Source organism: Styela clava, chromosome 2 (assembly GCF_964204865.1).
Source record: "Styela clava chromosome 2, kaStyClav1.hap1.2, whole genome shotgun sequence".
NCBI lineage: Eukaryota > Metazoa > Chordata > Ascidiacea > Stolidobranchia > Styelidae > Styela > Styela clava.
In genome coordinates, this window is record NC_135251.1 from 23,393,652 (window position 1) to 23,412,035 (window position 18,384).

At 34.4% G+C, this 18,384-nt stretch overlaps 1 protein-coding gene across 3 annotated transcripts in view; it reads left to right on the top strand.

Annotated features, from left to right (window-relative positions):
* The window catches only part of LOC120336406 (protein unc-80 homolog), a 34,656-nt gene that overhangs the window by 3,860 nt on the left and 12,412 nt on the right, over positions 1–18,384 (top strand). For 2 of the 3 annotated variants that reach the window (XM_039404076.2, XM_039404075.2), the window contains exons 4-44: positions 175–382; positions 584–733; positions 1,512–1,795; positions 1,880–1,965; positions 2,230–2,403; positions 2,666–2,767; positions 2,988–3,033; positions 3,307–3,375; positions 3,597–3,633; positions 3,740–3,806; positions 4,743–4,973; positions 5,363–5,455; positions 5,822–5,938; positions 6,037–6,196; positions 6,684–6,832; positions 7,143–7,271; positions 7,382–7,461; positions 7,777–7,857; positions 8,262–8,409; positions 8,798–8,924; positions 9,200–9,405; positions 9,537–9,740; positions 10,031–10,163; positions 10,487–10,648; positions 10,989–11,264; positions 11,563–11,984; positions 12,304–12,456; positions 12,637–12,707; positions 13,201–13,355; positions 13,432–13,613; positions 13,849–14,018; positions 14,087–14,247; positions 14,568–14,714; positions 14,861–15,007; positions 15,111–15,301; positions 15,809–15,967; positions 16,411–16,488; positions 16,563–16,742; positions 16,955–17,152; positions 17,482–17,602; positions 17,771–17,955. In XM_039404076.2, coding sequence (XP_039260010.2) covers positions 175–382; positions 584–733; positions 1,512–1,795; positions 1,880–1,965; positions 2,230–2,403; positions 2,666–2,767; positions 2,988–3,033; positions 3,307–3,375; positions 3,597–3,633; positions 3,740–3,806; positions 4,743–4,973; positions 5,363–5,455; positions 5,822–5,938; positions 6,037–6,196; positions 6,684–6,832; positions 7,143–7,271; positions 7,382–7,461; positions 7,777–7,857; positions 8,262–8,409; positions 8,798–8,924; positions 9,200–9,405; positions 9,537–9,740; positions 10,031–10,163; positions 10,487–10,648; positions 10,989–11,264; positions 11,563–11,984; positions 12,304–12,456; positions 12,637–12,707; positions 13,201–13,355; positions 13,432–13,613; positions 13,849–14,018; positions 14,087–14,247; positions 14,568–14,714; positions 14,861–15,007; positions 15,111–15,301; positions 15,809–15,967; positions 16,411–16,488; positions 16,563–16,742; positions 16,955–17,152; positions 17,482–17,602; positions 17,771–17,955 — 6,239 coding nt within the window. The remainder of the gene's footprint in view (positions 1–174; positions 383–583; positions 734–1,511; positions 1,796–1,879; positions 1,966–2,229; positions 2,404–2,665; positions 2,768–2,987; positions 3,034–3,306; positions 3,376–3,596; positions 3,634–3,739; positions 3,807–4,742; positions 4,974–5,362; positions 5,456–5,821; positions 5,939–6,036; positions 6,197–6,683; positions 6,833–7,142; positions 7,272–7,381; positions 7,462–7,776; positions 7,858–8,261; positions 8,410–8,797; positions 8,925–9,199; positions 9,406–9,536; positions 9,741–10,030; positions 10,164–10,486; positions 10,649–10,988; positions 11,265–11,562; positions 11,985–12,303; positions 12,457–12,636; positions 12,708–13,200; positions 13,356–13,431; positions 13,614–13,848; positions 14,019–14,086; positions 14,248–14,567; positions 14,715–14,860; positions 15,008–15,110; positions 15,302–15,808; positions 15,968–16,410; positions 16,489–16,562; positions 16,743–16,954; positions 17,153–17,481; positions 17,603–17,770; positions 17,956–18,384) is intronic. The other variant, XM_039404077.2, reaches the window with a different exon arrangement.

Genomic DNA, 18,384 nt, shown 5'->3' on the forward strand with positions numbered 1-18,384 from the left:
TTTTTATCCGTCAATTCAAATCGCGTTTTTAAAGACCAACAGGAGCTTAACAAGGTCAAGCTCGAATGCATTACCATACAAATGTAGTCAATAGTCTTTTAACTAAGTTTAGGTATTCAAATCAAAATACTGCTATTTGTAATATTGACTTGCAACACTGTTTAATTTTTACAGGCCATGCGGACATACTTGGCGTTGCAGCAACCAAACTGCTGCACACATTTCACAGCATACTTTATGAAAGCATGGACACAGCTCAGGAGGCTAACGACGATACGGGACTTCGTGCTGGGGTTATTTCAAATATCCAACTTTTCGTATTTTTATTTGCTCCTCTTGCCAACACAGTGAAAGAATCAGATTTGAAGTTTCGATTAGCAAGGTAAAATGTTGCTTTTAATTGTCGCACAAACCGAGGATGTATAAGCCTTCCCCCGCGAGTAAAACACAAGATCGCTAATCCCGTTTTCAAGATAAAATAAACAGTTTTATTCCCGGGCATTTATTGCATCTGATTTGCTACTACTTCCTTGTCCTTCCATACATTTTTCTTGTATTTTCATAACTGAAAATCATTTTTTAGTGGAATAAAAACATGGGAAGCCTTGTGGAATCATGAAATACCAGATATACGTGCTATGAATTCTACGGTCAAACCCACGGTATGTAACGACAAACATTCAAGAGGAAATAGCACGTCAAAAGAAAACTGTGACGATGGTGATTCAGATAAGTGAGGAATATGTTTTCCTATTATATATTTAATAACTGAAGTATCGTGAGCTCGGTGGGTAGTGACTTTTGTGCTGCAAATTGCAATAGCGAGTCGAAGATTTTTGATTCTATTCTTGGCATATATATTTTTTTCTTCAATTAAAGCTAGGTATCTCCGACCCTCAAAATAATATCTATATTTCACTATTAAAAATTTTTTGATGCTTATTTCAATAGCGTTTTTGTGAGTGATCGCTTATAAGCTGGAGTATACTTTCATAGAGGAACTTGTGGATATTGTGTATTGGACTGCAGGTCCTTTCTCTTTGATTACTTTCTACTATTTTTACTTATACTTTCATAGCTAACATTCTGATTCAAAATATTGAACCACCTACTATTTAAAAGTACTGATACCTAATTTAGGTTTAATCTATTACATATTTTTGCGACTCATATTTGATTACTACAACTAAACCAAATCTCATCGCACGACAAAATTATCATTAGTTTAATTGATTTATACCTAACTATATTTATACTTCGAAAGCCATGACAACGAGCTAATGTTTGAAACCATGCAGAAATTTGTCTGATACAATAAAATTGTCTGAGCGGCCACCAAAATTTCAGTTGTTACGTCACCTTTGACATCTTGCTGATTAGAGTATGTTACGAAAGTAACTAAGGAAGTCGATTCTCTGGAAAACATCCATTGATATTAAATTAGGGCATAAAATGTATACCTACTCAGGGTTGCTCAATTTCCAATCTATTACACTCCATGCTTTTTACAGTGATGTCTTCATGATGCCAGCGTCTTCTTGCAACGAGGTTACAGCTTTTGATGTTGCCGTTTTACGATGTATGTTCTTCCCGAGATGGTCAGAGGAAGGACTGCTCTGGGGAGTGACTTATCTGTTGAAACGTTTGCTTCCGTCTGAACATAACAAAGGTGTTTTTCGAAAAATGTGGCGTCGGAGCAAATCAGTTTCGACTCCAAAATACTCAAATATGGATAAGCCAGCGACCAATTTTACTTCAAAAAGAATGTCTTCCAACGTTCAGTTTACTGCTATACGTAAGTGTTATATCTCAATTTCTAGTGAACTACTATATACTAAAAAATACTACTATTCTATATATCTACTACCTTATAATGCAGATGAAAAAGCTGCCGAACAAACAAAAAGACCCCAAGGGTTTCTTGGTCGTCTACGCTTTAGCGAGAAAAGACGGAAATCTTCAAAGGTATAATCTTTTTGTACGGATTTTATAGGTCAGTTTATTGGCAAATACATATTTAGAATTATATTGAGCAACTATTAAGTATAACATCCCAAATTATACATCTGTTTCAAATGTCATCAAGACTTATTAACGATAATCATGAGTTCAATTGCTGTTTGGGTTCGTGCGTAAAAAGTGTAGGGTTACTGCTTACATCTCTGTTACATTTAGTGGTTGTGAACGTATTACACGCAAAAATGTATACACATGCCAACACTTTTTAAGAATACAAATGCACAAGTATATGCTAGTCTGGAGTCATGGAAAGATTTGTCGCCTGAACACGAGGAAAAAGAATTCAAGGAACGCAAATTCTCGTTCAATCAAAAAATGAAAAGTTCATCCGGAAGGAAAAGATTTAAAAAATTTTCATCCATACAATTAAATGCTATTCCTAAGGTAATATAGTCAATTGAAATTTTTTTACTTTTTCACAAATTTCCTATCGCTCATGAGTGGATGCATATTATGGGTCTTATTCAGACAGCCTTCTAGAACTAGAAGCAATTATTCTACTACTGAAACAAACATACCATACAACAGTGATACTAGACCTAACTTTATTAGACTATATCTCTCCAATTATGCCAATCAAATTCTTCTAGATAAGATTCCCATTCAATAATGATATTCAAATGTACATTACGTTCCGTTTTATAAGAACACTGACGAGCCTCCAACCTACGACGCATTGATGAAGAGAGAAAACTTTCAACACAAACGGCCATCGCTTGAAATGGTTCCTCATAGCAGACAATTACAGGTAGCCTACACTCAAATCTATACTGTACAGTAACAGTTTTACCTTCTGTTCCCGCCTTCTGAAGATACATAATTGCCAGATTTTACTTCAACTACTTATACTCTGCGACCGTATAGAATCTGTTTTTTAAACGAATATGTTTGAATTTCATCTTATGATATGTTTTAAGATAAAAGTAAGTATATATCACACATATTTAGTCAAAATGTTTATGTTTCAGAGAATGGAACATGTAGCCGAAGAAGATGACGAGATCGGAATTTCGGGTATCAAGTTTTGTTTATTGTATTTTCGTTGTCTTTTCATTGTCAATGTATTTATTTATATAACTTTAAAATGCCCAAATTATTTCTAATTATATCTAATTTATAACTAAACGGGTATCATTCTACCTTCATCTCCACACGGCTTGATCTATTTAAAACAATGTGGCAATGAAATGGAAATAGTTCTCCGTAACAGACATGCAAGTACCTATACATTAGGAGCGATGAAATTATTTTACTACTAGATAAAAAAAAAACGAATGCTTTAAACAGGCGTGTATCAGGATGAACCAACAGCTAGCAGCAGTACATTAGCTGAAAAATCTGCCGAACCCAAATGGGGTGAGTAAATGTTTCAGCTTATATAGCAAGTCCAATACAAGCAAATTCATCACAGTATTATTTTATATTAATATACTTTATTCAACATAATTTACAACATCAGATTCTGCATAATGACTAATAAAGAATAGTCGTCTACATACTTCTTGATACTTAAAAACAAACAAAAAAATTTATTATTTTTTTCAACGTTTACCAAAGAATTTATATTCTTTTTGAAGGTGAGGATTCAGCAAGTCACTCTCACCATAATGAAAGGTAAGATTGAAATAAACCACGTTTATCAAATATATATTTGTTTTTAAATCTCACAATATTTTTTTGTATTTATTTATAAATGCTTTCGTTCTAAATGATTATTCAGAGCTGAGAAGCCGCGCTATTCAATGTCAAGAAACACTTCCACAAAAGTCATCGAATCAGATCCAGAGGTCGGTTATCAGAATATTATTAACGTGTTATACTACAAACAAAATTTATTTAAATACTAAATTATACTTAACAAGAAGAAATAGTTTGGTCCAAACGTTTGGTTTCCTCAAACAATATACTAATGCCCATGAAAATTGAGACAAAAAGCCAAAAGTTATATAAAGCGTTCCTATGAAGTTAAATATCGGGACTCCGAGAGTAATATAGGCTTATAGTAAAGATTTCTTTCATCTTCGAATGTTGAAAAGTTGTAATCGATTAATCCGTTGGTTGTGGAGAAAACAATAACCTCAACAACAACACGAAAAACAACAACAACAAGAATTTAGCAAAACATTCCAGATGTCCACTTCGTGACCGAAATCTATTCATAACAAATTCGCTATAGCTCAAGTGTTCATTTTATCTATACAGGGAGTCCTCGGGTTGCGACGGTCGCGACTTACGCTGTTTACGAACGCGCACTCGATAACGCTGTGTCGAGGTTACGAACGCACTCCATAAAAATATAAAAGATAATACTATACTGTAATATATAAGCCCTTAAACTGGATCATTGTAATCAAGAAAATCAGTGTTTTGGGCTCATTGGATTGGTGGACAATTGCGAACTATTACGATTATAAACGAATAATCACTAAGCTTCAGTCACACGGTACACAGTTTCAGTGATACTATACGCCATTTTGGTTGTTCCGACTTACACTGAAATTCGAGTTACACTGCGTCTCAAGCTCAAGCTCAAGCTGTATTGTTTAATTTTATACATTCTCCAATATTTATTTTTTCAAACATTTTAAGCAGTATTGACATATTAAAAGTGAATGCATTTTATTGAATTTGAGACAATCAAAAATGTACCAGATATAAACTTTTGTGATAGACAGAAACCAAATTAAAATCTCCCTTTCAAATGATTTCTGTTATTTTTACAGTCGATTCCAATTAATCGACGTTGGGCTTCCGATACGTGTGTCTCATACAACAAGGTACAATGTGCCATAGATAGTGAAATTACGTCATCGTACGTCACATCTGAAGGATTCTTTCGGTCTGACGTCATACTACAAGCTATCGAAGTCATGGTATCGCGGGATCCCGGGGTCAAGATATACGATGCCTGCCTACAAATATTGGAATGCATAATAGAAAATGTTTATGTTCAGGTTTGTTTATTGAATACAACTTCACTATAAGAATTTCACAACATAACTTCAAACACTATTATGTGTAAACAATGATGACATGCTGTCCTATGTTGAACTTACACGCTGGGGATCTGGGGTTTGAGTCATGGCTAGTCCGGGAGCCATTGTTTTTTCTTACCTATCACGAGTAAATATTGAGTAGAATTCGACTCCGAGCGATTTAACTTTTCTCAAATATCTATCTACTTTATATTTTTAATTAACTGTTTGCCACCACCCTCGATGACATCGTTTATTATAAAGTTAAGGTAATTTAAAAAAAATTTTGTTCTTGCCAATTTGATTACTTTTGAAATATACCACATTTTAGCTATTTTTATCTTGTATAGTTTTGTATAATTTTTCAGAAGGTTCCGAACGATCGACAAACAAGTTTTGCTAGATTTCGAAGGCGGCAGTCAAATATTAAACTCAAACATTCGAGACCGACACCAGAAAAGGTAAATGTTACTCATAACTCTAAATGAGTTTTGTCCCCTTCAATGGAACGGGTTATTATAATTCACAGTTTAGTGCCCTTCTGCCGAAAATCACTATTACCAGCTTCTCTGTCACATCTCTTCTATCCGGAACTTTCTCGTTTTTGATTTATTCATTCATTTTTATTTATTAAATATAAAATGTTTTGATTAATAAAATACCGATATACCAACTGAGTGACCGATAAGCAGTGATCCCGAAGTGACAATAATATTTGAAGATGGGCCCTGTGACTTCACCCCAAGTTTTTTCCAAGTTGAAAAATAATATTAGAAAGTTGCATAACATGTTAAATTATGTTTTTACAATTTTAAATTTATTTATAGGATGATGTGGTACAACTGATACGAGTGATGTTGAAAATCATACGAGCTATGGGATGCGTGAGAAACTGCAGTCGGTGTGGGCACCGTGGATCAGCGGGAGAAAGATTACGTCTTAAAGTATGTTTATTGAATAAGTACTGCCTAACCATACTCTTAGGTTATTATTAAGGTGAAGTATCAGTGTCTTAGTCAAATATATTCATTTTTCTCACCAGGCTAGAAGTCTTTTAGTCAGCATTTACGAGAATTATGATGAAATTCTCTGCGACCATATTTCAAATTTAATAAAATCTCAAACGATGAAAGAATGTGTTGAATTACTTCATTTGATATTTCCAACATGCGAAATCGAGTTCAATTCTACGAAAGTTCCAGGTAAAAACGTTTACTTTATATGAACTCACGGTACGAATTAAATAATAGTTTCTAAGTGAAGACCAACAGTTTTTTATGCCTATTTTTCATACTATTATTTTGGCATGAAGTTGCGGATTGCTGTTTTAGTACAATTATTTCTAAGTGTGATTAAAAATAAATTTCGATATTTTTCGTTGGCTAAATTTTAGTTAAGATGCCAGGCCAATTTATTCATACACTACCTGAAAATAACGCCTGACTTTCTACTCTGCATCGAGGGATAATAATTAAATAAAGTGTAAGTGTTTTAACAACTAAATATTCGTGATGTTGTTCAATGGAATATATAAAGATAATCATAAATTTGTTTCTTTCACCAAGTATTGGTACACAGAATTTCGCGTGATCGTTAAAATACCTTTCGCTTACGGTTGCGATTTGAATATAAAGGAAGTACCCAAATCTAATCAAAATTTCCCTAAATCACATTTGTTCAATCTCAAAGATTTGAATGATAATTCTGATTGGATGAACAATGCCGAAGAAGAATCGCCAGAGAGCAAACTGACCAGTGCAATTGCGAAACGAACCTTTGAAGCATTCGTGCACAAGTGTTTGGCGGTTCAAGACGAATTGTACAATTCTCATTGCCGAGTAAGAATTTTATTGTTGTTAAAGTAACGACAGGTAAAGTCAAATTTCATATGACATCCATTTCCTTGAAGTGAAATTTTTTAGTATAGTAGCTATACATTCTAATCTCTACGACAGAGGACTAGCTTGACTGACACGATGTATGGATCGTTTCGGTAAATTCTTGTTGTTGTTGTTGGGTAAAACACTTTTCGTCGCAACTAATGGACCAATTGGTTTAAAGTTTCCAGTGCTCATTTTTATCAATTCTATTTCTTATTTTGTGTTAGTGATATATAACAATGTAAATTCTATCTAATTCATTTTACAGAGTCTCTATCGAGATGTAAGGGAAATAGTTCAGTACATTAAACACAAACATCCACCTATATTCAATAAATTACTCTTGAATGTGATGTTGACTTCGGCGATAAAATGGAAAAAATGGAAAAAAGAAAAAGTAAGACGAATTATTCTTATTGGCGATATTCTAATTATTTAATACTGTCATTTTCCCGTTTTCCCAACATAATTACAAAAATATTCATTTTAACTTTATTCGTTATTCAGGAACAAAATGAAGTTCGAAGGCAACAAGACAAAAATACTGAACCCGTAAACCTATTGACCCAGCGTTCTGGCATAAAAAGGTAAAGATATTTTTTTTCGAATATCGCAATATAATTGAAAGTATACATTCATCCAATGAAAGAATCTACCGTCTTTACTACTTTAAAATCGGTACTGTAGAAAATATCATAATTTAATCTTAAATCTTTGTGTAACTTATTTTAATAACGTGTTTCATACTGTTGCTGCGAAACATGCACTGCATAGTCAGTCAATGATACTTTTGTGTTTGCCATCGTTGGAAAAAAAAAATCCTCAATATGGGATTACAAACAAATTAACCACCAGCTACAAATTACACTAACTCAATTTCAATACTGTCCCGTATTTTTCAGACGAGGAGCAGTAGTTATGAACAACAGTCCTCTTTTACCAAGGGCTGCTGCAACAACTTCAAGATCGATTCCTACTCTCAGGTTAGTAACCAATAAACTTTAATAGAGATAAGTTCCTTTTTTGCTAGAAAATTATAGTATTCGTATGTGGGAGGGAATTTATGTTAATTTTAAGCTGTGATACCTTAATAGCTCAATTAAAATATCAAATCTAAATATGTCTCTCACTATAGAACGATCTTCATATACTTAGCAATTTCGTGAAGGATCTCAGGTATAATAATTCTTACTAAGTCGACAATTGCTCTTGCTCTTAGAAAGTATATATTCACATAAAACACTATTTTAGTCGCTTATTGGAACCTAAAAATATTGCCGATTCTACAGTTTTAAAAAACTAGATAATTTTCCCAAGCTGGGTATTAGGTAATAAAATATGTCACCCAATTTCGGTTATATGTGAGCACAAGTTTATGGTTTTCCAGATCTCGTTTTTCGTCCCTTTGGAACGAAAATAGTTCTGATTCGGAGCCAGTCTCGACCAACGGAGGAAATAACCACCAAGCACCTCGATCAGGATCAGTTTTTGGAAAATTGCCATTTTCTGCTAACTGGCTCAGGCACAAACACGATGTAAGATTTTGAAAATGAAAATACAATTTTGATCTGACCAATATGTTCATAAATTATGTTCCACATTGCTGAAAGCTTTCTGTAACTTAACAGAGTTTTTTCAAGTATTGTTTATTGGGTTGTATCATAAGAAATCTCTCTCTATCTTAAATCATCCGATTTTACATAAAATTTTATTTAATAGGTTTACTGCATCAATTGCTATATTTGTCACGCGTTCATACAATATATTTCTAATCTCTCTTTAACACTTCCCGTTTTAGGGGATAGCTCACATAATATCACAAACAACTAGTTATTGTGATGAACGACCTGAGGTGAAAATATTAAGCAAAATCACAGAATATTCCTCCCTGTTTTTAATCTATTTCTAAATATATATTTCTAGTCAACAAATTCTCTGGACTTAGACGAAACAATTTCGGAAACTTGTCATCCACCTGGTGACAGACAGAAACACGGATTTATGAGCATGATCAAGGGAAAGCCTGTCAAAAAGCAAATGTCTGCACCGAGTAAGTTTAAATGGAATGGACCCTACAAAAATAACGAAATTTTTGGAAATAGCGTCTTGATTGTTGGCTAGGAAATTCTAATATATCTTGGTGTATGAAATGGGTAGGGTGTAGGGTAGAGAACGCAGATCAGGAATTATTCCGGCCTTAGAAAAACATATTGCTGACTGCTTGCATGCTAGCCGGAAACTCTTGAATCACCAAAAAAAATAGCCTATGTCGAACAAAGGTTGTGCGACATGAAACTAACAATTTTTTCTGTTTCTTAATTTTAGATGAAACACTGCCTGGTGAAGATCGATTGCTCGAAGAACCTCGATTTGGCAGTTTTAAGCAGCAGGAGATACCGTCGTATATGAAGAACTTTATTGTCGACGAAAAAGATATTTATGCCGGCCTGAGAATACTCAGATTTTTGATTGAATCTTGCCCGCCAGGAACGGTCCCAGAACCGAAGATATTGGCCGCTGCTCTTGATCTGGTATTGAAATTTGAATTCAACAAATATTTTGCTTTTGTATTTATATATGTGTATTTAATATTAGATTTTAAATTTTGGAATTAATAAGTTGAATATTCGTAGCAAATTACAATTTTCATAACCCATTTCAGGAATCGCCAGTTGTTTGCCGAGCCGCATTTTTACTAGAAGTAATGGTGTTCGTCCATAGATGTACTCACGGCGATTGGCCAAAATGGATGTCAAATAGCGATACTGGAATTCCGAAGATGTTTGTACGCGCTACTCGCCATCGTGTTCGAAATAATCTTAAACTTCAAGCAACAGCGGGATATTTATTTCATGCATGGGGAGATGTAAGTTAAACACACATATTTATACTTAGTTTAGAACGTTGTTGTATAGCAACAAATGTGCTGAATCTCTTTTCGCACAAAATCAAATTTACTCAGTATTCACGGCATCGCGACTCACACATAGCAACTAAATAAATCGAATTTTTACATTTTAATAAAATACCATGTAGGATCGGCTGAATGAACGTTAAATTTTCTTGTATATAATTGATGAAATAATAAAAGAATTTAGTTTAATTATTTGTTAAAGTTCATATTTTACAAGTTTTCATTTGCTTTATTGCTATCAGGCGTTGGGAAAGCAGCTAGAATATTTATGTCAAATGGAGAGTGGTACAACATTCGTATTACCGAATGTACGAAGTGATGCGGAAAAGATCAGACTCCGAGAAAAAGATATAAGAGAAGATTTTCTTCTTGACAGTGAGCGATGATTTTTATTCTCTTTATATGATTTAAACTTTCATATTAGGACTGTAAAATAGAAATCTGGTATTGAAATCGTAGATGGAATTTCATTTCAAAACAGATGAGATTCGGAAGAATAAGGAACTGGAGCTGGATGCTTCTCGGATCTCTCGGGAAGTTGACAATTCTATCCGAATAGATTCGATTTACAATAGGTTTAAGTTTTCTATATTTAAAAATGTGTAATTTGCTTTTGCTGCAATGATATTTGAATGTAAGACAAAAGCGTAGCTTAGATTTTAATCCAAATTCTACTTCTTTTAATATTTTCTCGTTAGATACTGTGAATCGATCAGGATCAGCTTGTCCAGTAGCGTTGAAGAAGATGGCTGCTCAGTTACTTCATGAAATTACTACATTCGTTCGAGATGTTGCTCCGCACTGTAAAGCCATGACAAGAAAGATTTCAAGCACTCACCTAAGTCGTTCAGATGAAGATGGTAAGATAGATCTATAGACATTCCATATTCTGAAAGTCGTTGTTTCCAATCTGTTGAACGCTTAACGTAACAATATTTAGAAGCAGAAAAATGTTCGTGTATTGTTTCAGACGGATTTATGCTGTTTTGCACATGTTTACTTATATAACTTTGTCGTTTGAATATACCAAGGTGTAAATGTACCAAAGCGAATCATAGCAGAAAGTCTATATATATAGCATTATGCCTGTGTTTCATACCTTCTACTCTACTACCACTTCAAGACCATTTGCCATTTAATTTTACCAACAAAATTGATGAAAGTATTTATTAAAATATTTTTTCTTTCATTTTGTTTCAGAAAGTATCAATGCTTTCATAAGCGAAAGTACTTTTACGCGTAATTCTGCACTTACACCGAGTAAAATTTCAAGTTCTGGTGGAAGGAGAAAAAGTATTTCATTTCTTGACGATCCAGAAAAGAAAAATACTCAGCCACATTCTCTTCAAGTTTCTGGCAATCTTGAAATGAAGCAAACACGCAAAAGCGCTCCCGAATCAGCATTGAGGAATGAACTAAAAAGTATGCCATTCCATAGTCCCAGATGCCCACCAAGAACAATTTCAATGCCCCAAGGTTAGTAATTAAAGACTACTCATATAATATATTTTCACATTAGGACAGAAGATTCAAAGTAAATGAGCCTATTTACCAAAGAAAAATCTTGAATTTGGTCCGAAATATATCCTTTGCATCAAATATGCCCCCCACTTCAAAAAGGTATATCAAAGTGGTTCAAACTTTGATTCGCTAGCTACATTTAGCATTAAACGAATATCACTTGCATGTAAACAAGCCGAAGTGAGGGATGAAATGCTTGAAACAAACCGTATGAAGCTTACTAGCATCTCTGCTTTTTTCATTCCATTTGCAGATTTTTCTGGCGGAAGGAGGCGGAGTATCGCATCTACTGGAACAGCCTTAGAAGACTTGAATGAAAACAGTCCCCTGATGTCCAATTCATCTATCAGCATATGCGTCGATTCAGGAAAAACTTTGGATGATCTAAAAACTGGAAAAAAGTCTACAAGTCGAGGGGTCTTTTCAAATTATCTCACAGTACCGTCTGCTTATGCAGGATGCCAGTCTACGTCTGGTGCGAGCCATGGCGGAATATCCCCTGGAAGCAGTATGGTTTCACTCGGAGATTCTTCCGTTATTGACGATGATCCATCTATATACCTTTCTGCGGTCAGCATTGCTTCATCTCATATTGAAGGAAGTCGATCACCTACTATTTCAAACCAAGAGTCGAGACAGGAAGAAGAGTGGATCACCAAAATACCCTGGATTGGAGTATGTGTTTTATATTCCTATTGAGCAAAATTGGCACACTAAGCTACAAAATTATAAATAAGTCTATTTTGTAGCGATGTAAAAATATATTACCTTTTAATATTCCAAACCGTGTTTGCTCTAGGATAGAACGTGATAAACCATTTAACGATGTAGTAGGAATTACATCTCTGAACTGTATGTTTTATATGTTCATTGAGAAATTATATTTTACCAGAATATTGAAAACGTAATCGGATGATCATTTGATAATAATTGAGGACGAGTTTACTTAGCCAGGCCCAAGATTTATTTACTAATCTAAATTCTCTTGGTTCAGATCATGCTCGCTCTCACCAATCAACAAAATTTTGTTTGTGAACATAAAAATTTCTGTCATGCCTACTGTCATCAAAGATTGGAGAGATCTTGCCGTCGACTTGTTCAGGCTCTTTGTAAAGCACTTGACTGCGGCCAAGACCCAGAACAGCAGGTTTGTTCCATTGCATTATGTATAGGTAAAATATTTGAGATATCATACCAAATGTTACTTCGAGAATAAGAATGAAAAATCAAACCCAGTTTTTCATACACTTCTGAATAAAATATCTTCAATATATTTTCATGCTTTCGTTTATTCAATTTTTAATCTGATAAATATTGCATTTCACAGATCGAAGTCTATGGCGGCACGGATAAATTGATTTTAAACGGCAGTGAACTTTATAACGATTTTGTGTCAAGGTATTTATAAAGCATGGCTATATTGTTATTTAAATGTTTTTTATCCAGATATAGGCATTCGCGCCAATTATTAATTTGAGTAATTGCTGCAAGTTTTACACTAGTGATAGCTCGAGTTGTATCTAATTTATATGAATATTTTTATAAAAACTAAGGATTGTATTGGAGCGTTTTATTTCTGGCTGATATGCACATAAAATCGGAAATTTTTCGTCTTGTCATCTTGCGTGATGAATTTTTTTTGACTTCTCCTATCAAACTATGGCGTAGTATTATCCCCATGGAAAAGGCGAAACGAGAATTTGACCCGTCCGAGAAAAAAAAAATTAATATGAACTTAGTAGAGGAATTGTGTTACGATCACTGTGGCCAAATGGTAAGAGTCCTGGCTACTCAGAAAGTTGCTGGTTTAAACTGAGGCAAACTGGCACTCTCTTCCTTATACAAATTATTAATATTGTATAATGTGAAATATTCCGTTATAATATGATAGATATCTGAAGACATATTGTGCATCACTGATGAGCGCTCCACTACTTGTACTAACTAAATCTGCGGCGCTTTTGAGCGAAGAAATGTTTTTCGACGTTCACAGTTTTTGTTGGGAAATGATATTGGACGAAAATAAGGACATCTCGACTTCTGCAGGTAACTAACTCGTGATGTGAACCTAATGAATATACTTTATATTTCAAATGCGGCAAAATTTTCTTCTTTTCAAAAGCTGTACTATTCCTATTGTGCGCGGTCAAGTCGCCCCAACAAGTATTCTCAACGATCACAAGTGAGTTGACACATCTTGATGCCAATCTGCGACTTGATGCTATTCTGAAATTTCAAATATTATGGAATTGTAGATTTTCCGTGTGGCAACGTGCACAGGATGGAGCTACCAGAATATTTAAGGTACAAATCTCTTGTTTATAGATCCTATTATGTTATTTGTGTACAACGACAATTTTTTTGAGACATAAAAGCACACTACGAGAAACTTTATCATATTCAAAACAGACACAGCGGGATCGGAATAATGTGATTTGACAAATTTTGTAATTTCAAATCATTATCTTTGGTTGTTTTCTCCGCGTTACTATGCGTTTCCTGAATCCCAGCACTGATTTTATTTAAATTTTATTTGCAGCTTACTAAAACTGGCATGAGTTACACCCTTCCGAAGGAAACAATAGGAACTGAGTTTCTTCAGGTTCCTGATGCTCCATGGCTTCCATATGCAGGCAGTACAGAAGAGACTATCTTAGCCCAATCCAGTTCGGCACCTGAAAATTCTGCATTGCTAACAACCGATACGACGTAAGTGTGGTCTTATACAAACCGAAATAGAATAAAATATTTCCTACACTATCAATATTTTACAACAGTTCACATCAAAAAGAAAAACAATTGAAGAAAGCAATACGCAGAGAAGAAGAAGCAAGAGCAGCTGCAAGAAAGAAATTTAATTTAATCAATATTCCTATCATCCGATTTGTCGCCATCGAAGTTCAAAAATCAGCTTTTGTTGCTCAGGATGATGATGATAGTGAGTTATTGTCAAATGATAAATTGTTAAGCTCATTGAGATTGAGTAGGGATCCTGGTAGTATAACGAGGACCCCGCTTAAAATTGTTTTATTGACCATCGTACTGATGACAGGTATGGCTGGAACAACGCATTACATGTATTTAATAAAAAAGAAGAATTTTTTGGAAAGTTAATCCTTATTCAGTTGAGTGAGTTTAGCGGGTGGTTGGTGGTTTAGGTTACAGATACATGAACCAAATACTATCTTCTAGATATAGCACAATGCCATAGAGTTTCAATAAAAATTTCATATCGATATTATTCATTACGAATTCTAGACGAAGCACTCGTTGCCAGCCGTCGTTATTCGCACGCACCAAGTATTTCATCTTCAACTTATTCGGGAAAAGATGCAAGATTTGGCGAATCATCAAGACCATCATCACGTCAGCTTGGTCGGGTATCCAAACGAGATGCAGATGGCGGTAAGTACCTGACCAAATATAATAATCCTGTTGAATACTCAATTAATTGCATGCTCTATCCATACATACGCCTTGTCACTCAATATGTAATATCAATTTGTAGTTAATCAAATTTATACTCATTACTACTATGTTTCAATTCATAGGAGAGTACAAGCAGGAAGATCAACAAAACAGTCGCGAGAGTTCAGCAGCTAAAGCAAGCGCGGTTTTTCCACCGTGCATTGCAGCTTGTATTCCAATTATTGTAAACAGTTGTCAGGATGCAGAACTTTCAAAGAATAACTTTTCAGGTACCATGTCGCATTCAAACAAGATTTAAAAACGAGTTCTGATACATGCAGTGTATTTTTTGTTCTATTTTCCATAGTATAGTACCCTTTTTTAAATTCCCAGTCGGAGAAATGGCTCAACAGACGATAGAGTCTTGTCTCATTGAAGACCCAAGTCTTTTTCTGCGCCACATGTTTGAGAAGCTTTCAGGAAAAGATGGCAGTCAGCGACAAATATCGAAGTTGTTACAAAAACTACCATCGTTATTAGGAGGATTATCTCCTCATGTGGCCTATACAATATTTATCAACGTGGTAAGTTTATATCCTAACACTTTTCATCGATTAATCAAAAGCACAGTTTATTCAAAATGACATCATTAATTTGTGATGGTTAGATGGATTATGTGTCTATATACATGGTAGAGAAAGTGAGCTTTCCTACGTACTATTTGTACAATTAAGTTGATAAATTGGGATTTATTCTGCTATACTCAGTGTAGCAGACGTTTCATAAAGCCTATACATCTTCTATCTGCTACCAGAAAAATGAAATTATCGTTCTTGCCATACAAAGCTTCTATTTTCAAAATAAGGAACTCCAACAATATCATATAATTTTGATTTAATTTTAGCGAAATGGTAGCATCATGAGTAACGGTTACTTATTACTTTTTTTTTGTATACTCCAAGACCACTTCGGTTCGGACCTATTGAATTGAAACTATGTTTGAATATGATCCAAAGTGAATAAATGTACGAGTAGAGTGATAACGTTTTACTAATAATATATTTTCACGCTGTAATATCTGTTTCATGCAGCTTGGAATCATGATGAAGGCCGTTCGTTCACTTTTGCCCGGTTGCGATGAAAACGTAATATCTTGCATTGGGATTTTGGCGAGTGTAGCACCATATGTCGAAGGACTTGAATTTAAAGCTTTAAAAATGGCTTTTAGAAAAGAACAGATGGATCTTGAGGTATTGGTTGTATAATATATATAACAATATTTATTATAAATCTCTCCAAACTTCTCGAAAACGTAGAATATTCCCAAACCACCGATCATAATTTTTTAAATAAATTAGGCTAAACTTTCTAAAATAAAATTTGAAATGTCATTACAGATTTTCAAACTAATAAAAATGATCAAAAACGTTGTAAGATGAAGTGATGCAGCATCTACTAAGAAGTCTAATTTTTTTACATAGAGCAAGTTACATAGTGCTTGTTTATAACTACCAAATTCTATATTTTATTTGTGAAAAAGAAAGGAATTGCAGGCTCTTTGTTTAAAAATTAAATAGTGAAAAAGGCCTTTCATATCGTAAAAACTTTTCATTATTACCCATGTGCTCTGCTACTTTGAGAGCTATTTTGCAACTATGATTTAGACCTGTAATGTAGTTTCATAAACTTTCAGTTGCTGATAACCAGCGCGTTGCCGGGACCAAGGAAACTGACTATATGGAATAACAGCGACTACTACATGCCTTCATTGGTAGGTACTTCACGATTTATGTATTACCCCCAGAACAAACAAAAAAACGTTTAATAATATTATATTTTCCCAAGGTTGATGTCAACGAAGAAAGTACGTTTGAGAATGTTATAATTGACGCTATGCATCAAAATGATATTCCGGAGTCAGAAAAGCACAAATACCAGTTGGTTGACAGACGACTAAACAAAGTAAATTGTCCACATTCGTACGTACGAGATTTCTACTCCTTCAACAAGAAGGTTTTTCCAGAGGTGAGGAATTTATATAGCTTTATCATAACAGTTCAACTTATGATCTATGTAAAATAAATAAAATGATATTGCTCCTCCCCCCAAGTTACGTGCCGTGCCGACAACCCTTAAACCAAGCCACGATGTAAACCAATATGATATTTTCAAATAATTATACAAGTCATCCGGCATAGGAAAAATCAGCAAATTCCATAATTTACTATTATTTTTAGTTGACTTTGGTGCAAATGGAACCAGAAGTCGCCGACAAACAGATAAAAGCAAGGGCAATACTCACCCAGTTGGAGGAGATCAACAAGCTGCGATTCACCTTGAGTGTTCTTCTCCATAAACGCACACTCGAGGATAAGCAACTGAATGCGTCGTTTATTTTGGATGAATTTTTACGACTGAAATGCTTTCCTAGGAAGGTATTTTATATAGAGTAACAACGCTGATCGTCCAGCATACATAATTCCATATAAAATTTAGCCAGCAAGATTCATCCTAGACCTGTGACTATTTGGTTTGTACAAAGGTGAAAATAAAACACCAAATAATTTATCTCTATAACGTGTTGTATTTTTATGGAGAAATAAAATTTTCATGAAGATTCGCTTGCTTGTATTTATAAATGAATATGGTAGTAATAGGCCTATTCAGTTTTAATTGGTTCGTATCAAATTCACATTCACCGGATACTGTATATATATGAACTATCCAGAGAATTTGGTTAAATATCTTTTTATATTGCATTCAGGCTATTCAAGCACCTTTTCAATTGTTTTCTGGAAAGATGGGAAGACAAATATTTGATATTGATATGATGCAAAAATCTTGGTGGATACAACTTATTTCGACTGTCTTCCATTTCCTGCCGAGTGAGTTTATAGGCGAATTTGAAAACTCTCTCAATGCAAGCAATGGTCAAGGCAGTAGATTAATATCTTTCTGTCGATGAACTATGTTATCTATTTGTAGAACAATAAAAAACCGACTATAAATGACATGTTATGGGACGATGGTGTGATCGTTTTTTTGTTTTGAAGGTGAATTTCCGTGGGGTAAAGAACTGTTGCTGTTTCTACATGTTTGGAATGCTGCGTTGGTATTGCACGCTGAACAGACTCCGATACTTCGTAGATATGGAGCAGCCTTGATAGACGCAGCAGTTCATATGAATCACCAGTTCATAAAGTTGGGATATTCGGTGGTTCTACCTACTATTTTAGAGGTCAGTTTGTACTATGGAAACTCGATAGAAAACTTGTAAAAGAGGCTCTTCAAAATATTTAAAATCACTAAACCGAATACACATTTTGAACACGCGTTATCAATAAGGATGCCAAGTATGAGTACTTAAAAGTATTCGATTCTTATCCGATTCCTAAATTTTCGATTCCGATTCTCGATTCCGAATCTCGATTCCTCGACATAGCTTAGAAAACCTACCCATTTAAACAATACTAACAAATCAAACAAGAATATCGGTCAGAGACCGAAGACTTATCGATCGGAAGTTAGGGATCCCAAAACAGCACTCTTACTCCATAGTGACACCTTGTGTCCCATCACTAATTAATTAATAACTCGCTAAATATACGACATAATTCATCCAAAATTGATGGGCTTCTGGTACGACATATGATGAATGCACATGCAA